The 8425-nt window shown below is 44.1% G+C and overlaps 4 protein-coding genes across 4 annotated transcripts; 3 read left to right on the top strand and 1 right to left on the bottom strand.

Annotated features, from left to right (window-relative positions):
• Positions 1-449: 449 nt before the first annotated feature.
• SERLADRAFT_399845 (uncharacterized protein) lies at positions 450-861 on the top strand (the record flags this gene model as incomplete). Its single annotated transcript, XM_007322612.1, has 1 exon — positions 450-861. The coding sequence occupies one exon, from the start codon at positions 453-455 to the stop codon at positions 615-617; it is 165 nt and encodes a 54-aa protein (XP_007322674.1).
• A 1479-nt stretch (positions 862-2340) lies between these two features.
• SERLADRAFT_442048 (uncharacterized protein) lies at positions 2341-2916 on the bottom strand (the record flags this gene model as incomplete). Its single annotated transcript, XM_007322613.1, has 2 exons — positions 2341-2573; positions 2667-2916. 2 exons carry the CDS (start codon positions 2914-2916, stop codon positions 2341-2343), a joined length of 483 nt encoding a protein of 160 aa, XP_007322675.1.
• A 1107-nt stretch (positions 2917-4023) lies between these two features.
• SERLADRAFT_410998 (uncharacterized protein) lies at positions 4024-5152 on the top strand (the record flags this gene model as incomplete). The annotated part of the gene is made up of 4 exons (XM_007322614.1): positions 4024-4218; positions 4278-4434; positions 4990-5040; positions 5073-5152. The coding sequence occupies 4 exons, from the start codon at positions 4024-4026 to the stop codon at positions 5150-5152; spliced, it is 483 nt and encodes a 160-aa protein (XP_007322676.1).
• Positions 5153-6778: 1626 nt separating this feature from the next.
• Positions 6779-8425, top strand: SERLADRAFT_477146 (uncharacterized protein; the record flags this gene model as incomplete). The annotated part of the gene is made up of 8 exons (XM_007322615.1): positions 6779-7186; positions 7251-7400; positions 7450-7573; positions 7626-7763; positions 7816-7930; positions 7987-8193; positions 8244-8282; positions 8333-8425. 8 exons carry the CDS (start codon positions 7028-7030, stop codon positions 8418-8420), a joined length of 1020 nt encoding a protein of 339 aa, XP_007322677.1.

Raw genomic sequence — 8425 nt, forward strand, 5'->3', positions numbered from 1 at the left:
CCACCACCTAGTCCAAATCCGACAGTTCCATGGCCTTACCAATGGACTGGTTGTGTTGGACCACCTGGTCAAATGAGGGAGGGAGAGGAGTAGTTCCAATTTGGAACAAGTGAGTCCCAGGCAGCGTGTGATAGGTGTAGCTGTAGCGAAGACGATGGACAAAAGATAAGTGTACCCAAGTGAATGGGACAGCGATGAACATGGGCGACGCAAGGGGATGAACCTTCTCCAGCTCAAAAACTACCCACCCACGCTCCAACCAGGCAAGACGAGCGACCGATGCTTTGATAGTATATGATGGTAGATCGATGTCATGAAGAAGGACCTGTTGCCCTACTTGAACCGGCCGCCGGGGCTTTGCTGATATCAGCAGTGGCACGTGGTAGTCAACGGATTGGCGATGGAAGCGGATAGGAAGTGGTGACATCAGAAATGGTGGGGGTGCAAATAAGATGAGGAGGAGGAGGGTGGAGGTGACAAAAAAGTGGATTAGAATGGGGATCCAGAAACGACCGTCAGGTGAGAATAAAAAGGAGAGGAAGGGGCCCATGGTGGGGCTAGGCAAAGGAAGGGGAGTAAGGGAAACGACAAAAGCAAGGGCGCAATGCAATGTGTAGCCAGTGGCGACGCGAAAATTTGCCAAAATGCCGAAACGCGGAAAGTACCAGATGGAAAAGCAAAGGTGAGCGTGACTGGATTGCCTAATAGAGGTGGTGCTAATCAGCCACAAGTTCAAAAAGGGCAATATTAATTACTATTCCACGTGGCACTGTGCCTGTGTGGCGCAAAGGCGAGTCTTTTTGAATATTTGCTTCGTTATTGACACCTGTCCATGCTACCAATCAACTTTGGTGCATGACACCGGGTTTTCTGTTGGGAAGAAGTGGTATAGGGCTTCTGCGTTGTGGGACTGGTGCTTTGCAAGGCATTCTAGGAATGCAGGGCATTATCTATCCCGCAATGTGTGACCTCTGTCTCAGCACCTGGCTGGCTCTTGCATGAGTTTCCACACTTGTGCTTTTTTACCCTCAATAATAAGTCCTTGTTGTATCACCTGGTTAGCGGCTGTTCGAGATGTGAAGGCAAAGATGGTGTGAGTAGTTCTTTGGTTGGAGGAGCAGTGACGGATGGGTTTAATCCATTGTGCTCTGGTTATGTTGCCGCTCTCTAGGCCACTTTTTGAGGCCGTCTCTGCTAGAGATGTAGGGGAATCAATATTGAACATGGTGGGGATGTTCTCTACCACTACTCGTAGAACTCATTTTTTGATGACTGTGTTAGGTCCAAAGTGTTTAATAAACACTGATCTGACTTCTCTATTGTTGAACCATTGGCTGCAGATTCACTATTCAGCTCATAGATGACTCCACCACTTTTGAGTTTGCGGGCACTTAGGAAAGTAGTCCCTGTGGGTGTGAGGCAACGTTAAACTATAACAAAAACAACACCCATCTCCGACTGCACTTGCAGGGAGTAAGAGGTACAATGAGCTTGAGGTCAACAGATGCTAGCAAATATAGCAAGTAGAGGACTTGTGAGTAAACTCAGAGGTTTCTGATGAGGAGAAAAGTGGATGTTTCAAGTAATAGAAAGCTAAAAAACTATACATGAATGTATAGGGCTTATATAGCTAACTGTCTATCCCTCAGACCGAAAGAGGAATAAAAGAAAAGTGGTCTGAGGAAGAAATCAACCAATAAGAAAAAGAATAACTATTGTACAACTTTTAAGGATTAATCAGCAGGTGAGAGAATGTACTAATAATAAATATTGTTACACGTGTTCAGGAACCGTATCCTCATGGTGAGGTATGATCCTGACTAAAGTGTTTATTAATATCTCCAGGCACTGATGGGACTTGGAGCGGATTGGCGAGATCTCTCCCACCGGCCCTTACCCATTGTGCTGGCTGGCTGGGAGTACTACCCAGTCTCTGATCTGCGATACAAAGTGGTAATGATGGTTAAGAAAGCCTGTGAGGGCTATGAGAAGCAAGATAGCAAAAGATACCTCTAGCCCTAGGGCTAGAGGTGTAACAGGAAAAGTGTTTGAGAACCAAAACATGGAACGGGAAGATAAGAAAATAATAAATGGTCCTTACAGTGGGGGGAGAAATTTCCGTGGTGCAGAGCATTTCCAGGGCAAGCAAAGCCTCTGTGACAAGTTCTGCCTCTCTCAGGTCCTTGAGACTGTTGTTCCCTGCTATTGCACTCTTGTTCACTAAGACCTGTTGTGATTGAGCTTTGCATTTGGCAAGCATGCTTGCATGCGCTGGGGTTACCCCCGACTAGATGGCTGTTGTGTATGAGCACTGTGGGGGGTGTAGGGAGACAGTGAGGCCTAATTGCTGCCTACTTCCACTCCTTCCAGTCCATTAGACAAGTTAATGTGCGTGATTGCCATAGCAATTGCGCTTTCTAGCATCTCGGTAGAGTTATCAAGTTGGGAACTTACCTCCTTGACAACTCTTGATAGTATTTCTGCTGTAGCCATGCTCCTGTTTGCCACTTCTCCAAGCACTGTGGTCTTTTGCGCAAAAAGTGTCAGGGGTCCTTCCACATGTTTTTCTAGCGCTTGGATGAAGTTGGCAGTAGAGCACTCGATGCATGAGTCCTCCAGGAGGATTGTGATTGCTCATAGGGTGTCATAGTGTAGAGCTGTAAGACTGGATGCCGTGTTTGTGAACTCTAGCAATGCCAAGATGAGAGTATTGATCATGGGAGCAGCCAATGTGATGACAAAGCCTTTGGAGGCAAGGAGGTTTTGAGCAGAGGCAATGGTCTTTATCAATGTAGGTTGTCCTGGGTTGGTTATTAGATCTGAGCAGGTCTTTATCATGGAAAAGAGTTGTGGGTTTTGGTCTTGTCTGGAGCTGAGTTGAGAGGGTGCAGTTTGGGAGCTAGTGGGTAGCAACATCTTGGATCAGCGGATTCTCCTTAGAACAAGTAAGACAAAAGCTAGTACTGTGTATGTGAGAGAGAGAGTGTGTGTGTGCAGACTATTAAGAGTGCTAGTAAGGTTTCTATTAAGTTGTTAAGAGTCCTCTATGCCGAAGGGGCTGGTATAGAGGGCCTCAGCAGTGGTCCTTAGCCGGGGTCCTCGTGGTGCCAGTCCAGGTGATGGTGGTTGCTGGTAAAGAAAGGTCAATTTTAGCTGATACAATAACAAACAACAATGATTTAAGAATACTTGATTTTCATGGTGCCCAAGTCTTTGTTTATTCTATTATAAACACTGATTCTCTGTGACCTTGTATTCTTTTGTAGTCTTTTGCTGATCTGTTTTCTTCAGATTGTCCCCAAACTGTAACAACCAAGAGTTAGTTACTCTGGCGCACACAGGAACACACTATAAAGGGAGTGAATGGGGAGTGGTTACCCCTTAGGCTGCAGAGAGTTTGTTGATTAACAACAGGAGGACTCGCTGAGTCCTTCCCCATGATCTATTGGGGTATATATACGATTACAGGGTTGTTTGTACATGTGTACTGTACAGTTGTAAATAAAGTTAAAAATTCGATGTCTAGCATGTGACCGTTCACACAATGAGTCTAGACACTGGTCAGGTGACTATGAAAAGTCGAAAATGTAAAGTAAAGTAAATGGTCACATGACTGGTCATGTGACTTGGAAAATAAAAGTAGAAGTACAAAAGTGAAGCGTAAGTAGGTGCTGGTATGTCAATTGTAACACAAACACTTTCTATCCCATGGATGTTTTGGACATAAGGCTTAAGTTGTTTTTTTGGGAAGTAGATGTGTGGTGGTGGCGGTACGTCTTTCTAGTATATAAGACTAAAGTATATCTGATGACATCTGATGTCAAATTGTGTTTTTACAGCCATACATGATTTTACAATACTCGCTACTAATCATGGCTCAATTGACAACACCCTTCTCTCCTGCTTGGTCTGAGCATGCTTTAACTCCACCTCTGTCCCCGGAAACACCCCAAGCGGCCATCCAATGCACCTGAACCCACTGACCCTCTATCCGCTGCTTTAATAGAAGTGTGTTCTCTGCTGATGTCTGCAACCGCAGAACATATTGCCACAATTGCAGTAGAAGATAACCCAAGAACCCTTTTCAAAGGTGATAACTCTGAGCATTGGGCCACAGAGAGTGGAGAATTATTTGCCATGACATTTCCTGCAATTTTGGATTTCAATACCAATTTCAGCCGACTCGGTCCTTATTTCAGCATAAGGAGTCTCAAGCCTGTAAGTATCCACTTTTATATCTCTTGTCTGCAGCTTTGTAACTAATATCCTTCAAACAGTTCCCTGTCCGCACAATGAAGAAGGTGAAAGCAGTGTATTCCTTGTGTCCCATCCCAGACATTAAGAATCATCCTGAACTGGCCATCCAATGCTCAGCTCAAGCTTTTAGGACTCTGATCTGCCTCTGTGACAAGGTGGAGCAACAGAGAAACAAAGGTATGATAACCTGTAGTCTGTCTATCCACCTTATGTAAACACTCAAGCATACTAGGCTTGCATCCGCAAGATGTACTGACAAAGTCCGAGTTTCTACGCCAAGAAAACCAAAGTTTTTCTTAATAATCCTCCACTCAAAGCCAATTTTTTCCGGTTTTGGTGATCTCGGCAAGACCACCCCCAAAGTCAGTAGAGCAGATCTTGCAGGTACTGTAGAAATTATATTATGTAAGTGAACTTTGCCCAAAGATTTACTCTGTGATTATAACTGGCCTTTTGTGGCTATTATTGTTTTTTCATATGATATTTATGTATGTTTGTTATATAAGAAGCCCTGTATTTACATTGTTATGGCATTTGTTTGCCCAAGAATCCTTCTTCCACGCTTGTTCCCATGCTCAGAGGGTCCAAATATCCAACAGGTACAACTGTTCTTGTTTATTTAAATGTGCCATGCTGAAATTTTTTCATTGTACATGCACCTGGTGTTGTCAGCCCCAGTATGTCCACAGTGTATCTCTTCTTTTCTGTATGTATTTTGATGTTGATTGGCAGAAAAAGCGACTGCAAGTGCTCCCAAAGCCACAGTCCAGATTCCCTTGAAAGGTATATGTTTGCAAAACTTACATTGTTGACAGTAATTGATTACTCTGGTAAGGTGTTGCCAATTGGAAAGTCGCCAACATGCCCAACCCATAGGGATGGTACAGGAACTTGAATATCATGGCACAGCACAATGTCTCTGCCGTTTTGGTGGTTGTGCCAGATGTGCGCAATAAAAATGGCATCCTCATCTATCCTACCCAGTACCGCAAACACATCCCAAACATGTCTTTTGTTTTCATGGAGGTATTATTGAAACTGTGTGTCACATCCTTATTTTTCCCCCATTAACAAAGACTTAGTGATACCTCATAGGTGGACAATTGCAGGTTCAGCTCAGAGAAAAAGCTCTCGAGCCTACCAAGTGGTACTGAGGACAATGAAGGTCATTCCAATGTCTAACACTGCTTGAGGACTTTTGTTCCAAACACCATGTGTAACAACGGAATCTTGTGATTCTGATGAAACCTGTCACAATAACACATTTTCGGACCTTTAACTTTCATTCTCCCCTTTAACCTTTTACTATAGTTTTCACACACAGTGCCATGCAGCACTTTCCCTTTTGTTCAAACTCCTCTTTCTTGCGCCGCATTGCCTTTTTTCTTATTTTAGATACAAGTATCTCACGCAGTGGAGCTGGTCACACGGGCTGCACCCGTGACATCATCAGCCACTACCTTCATCAACTGTATAGTACATATGTACAAACAAACCTGTAGTAGTATATATACCCCAATAGATCAAGGAGCCTCCTCAGCAAGTCCTCCTGTTGTATACCAACTAACTCACTGCAGCCTAAGGGGTAACCACTCCCTCATCTCTACCTTTATAGTGTGTCTTAGTGTGCGCCAGAGTAACTAACTCTTGGTTGTTACAAAACCCTGATTGTCACTCCTTCCCAGGTGAAAGTGCAAGGCCAGTGAAATGGCGGGACCTTCTTCTCCCACCAAGAAGGGAAATACTGTGATCTCCCCAATTCATGTGGGGTTGGACTTGGATTTGGATCTTGATATTCCCTTTGAAACTATGAGTATCAATTTAGAGGAATGACTGATTATCAATATACATGTTCATCAGCTTTCTTGAGTGCTAGGAATACAATCCTAGACAATAGACAAACAAATATCTTGTGCGATGTGATTTTGGGTACTTTGTAAATTTTGCAGTGAAATATGTCACCCCAAAATGGGGTCCCTTGAATGACTACAATTGCAAACTAGATTTTGGTTATGAGTTTTACATGATTATGTTTATTGAGTTGTTGAGTCGGGGATTGGCGCCACGGCGCTGCTAGGATAGGTACAGTATATTTACCCTTGCTAATAGATGGAGGCTCCTCAGTGAGTCCTCCCATTGTTTACCGAACCAACTAGCTCCTACCCAACTTGAGGCTAATAAGCTCTTTCTTGCCAAAATTCTCTTTGACTTCCTTGTTGTGTGCACCAGAGTATACCAAGCTTTGGGTATTGTCACAGTGTTCACATCTACTTTTTGTGCTGACATGGCAACCTTATTCAGTTTGTACGTAAAAAAGATAACTGGAGGTCCCCCACTCTATTCTACAGATCTACCACCTGGGGTCTTCAATTTTCCATGATGCGCTGATGCGTTGGTTCAAGGAATATAAAAACCACTTGATGAAGAGCAACTCACTTAGATGCACGTGATCTGCGTCGGATATCGGCATTTCCCAGGAACGCTATCTTCCTCCTAAATGGTCACCGTATGCCTACTAGTAGGGGAGGTTAACATATATTAAATCTTTGCATCAGCTGCAAAATTGATACTGCTCGTGGCTTCATCAAGGATCACAACTGCGCTGCTGCGTAGAAGGCCCGTCCGTAGAGTCCTATCGTGCTAACTAACGTGCTGCGAATGCACGTCCATAAACGTGGTTGCCTACCTCGCAGGCTGTTTTGTTCCATTCTAAACGTCTGCTTGGACTGGTTCATATCTTCACCCACTTTCTTCTACTATCATCCGAGTCATGTCTACCTTAGCAGATGCGATAGCGATGGCTCTGTCTCGGACGTCCGAGTCTGGACAGTCATACCAGCCTGCTATTGTAGCGTTCTTCAACCTAGCAAATACACTTATAAAGAGTTTTGTGAATACCACTTCAGATCCAGCTGACGGTCTTTGTGAGGTACGTTACCATCCACTCAAGGCTGTTAGTTAAATTGATTTTGATTCACCACTTTTTGGTTTAGTATTGTCTCGCACGCCCCAAACATCGTGACGGCGACGTCGTCCATCCTTTTTGTGAAAAGGAATGCGCCGCTCAAGACTATGTTTGTGTTCAGCCCACAGAACAGGCTCCAAATCAAAGTAGTGGTAACCAGACAGGCGAAACCTGTGATGTAGGTTCTATGTCATTTTTGGGCACAATTGCTTACCTGTCAATTGCAGTTCTGCCATAGTCGGCCCAAGTACTCCAGCGGAAAGACGACACACCCTTTCTGCTCAAGAACATGCGCAAAAAATGCAAAGAAATGTGCTAAATCTGAGCCTCAGGAGAACGGCTCGCCTCTAAGTATGTCGCTAACTTTGAATTAACACCATTCATCTTTACACTACTTTACTAGGCGATGTCTGCCTTTTGTGTCGAACTGCTCCCAAGCAAATTGAGAGTCACTTTTGTGGGAAAGCCTGTGCGGATGAAGCAGAGAAAAAGGCACCCATGGTTCTGAAAGTACCGGAAGATCATGTCACCTTTGCGAGCGGTAATATTCAGTATATTTTTCTTTTCCTAAAGCTAAATGAAGATATGTTTAGTCGCTAATCAGTTCACTGCCTCTTGGAGACATAGCTCGAAGACATGTCCCAAAGTAAGGGTAATCTACAAAGTCATCAGTCCTGCATCTTCCATTGCAACTTACGATGAATACCGGTTCGTAATGTTCTCTGTAACATAACTAGATAGATCAACTAAACTATCGTATGCAGTGCACGTGTCGAGGAGCGAGGTAACTTTGTAGCTGCAGGAAGAACTGCCGGAAATGAATGTCGTCGTTGGCATGGATGCCAGCGCGAATGTAAACTTGGAAATCCTGGAAAGACAAAACTTTGTTCATCTTCAACATGCTCTTTGTGCTGCATCCTTCGCACCTCTTTTGATATATCATGTTTTGGCAAAACTACAGGTTGGGGCAGGTATGCTCCTCACTCCGTGCATGATCTTCAGCACTGATATTCCCATTTAGATTTGGAAAGGGTATCTACACCTCATCTACTTCTTCGAAGTATGTGAATGGCTCTCTGCCTCTGAGCCACTTTTCTCAGCTTCTCTCAGGTCCGCCAGTTATGTCAAGACCAGTTCATCTTCAAAGTTCAAGCCCATGCTTTTGAACAAAGTCGTCGTAGCAGAGGCTGCAAGCTAAGTTCC

This window comes from Serpula lacrymans (genome assembly GCF_000218685.1).
Source record: "Serpula lacrymans var. lacrymans S7.9 unplaced genomic scaffold SERLAscaffold_13, whole genome shotgun sequence".
Lineage (NCBI taxonomy): Eukaryota > Fungi > Basidiomycota > Agaricomycetes > Boletales > Serpulaceae > Serpula > Serpula lacrymans.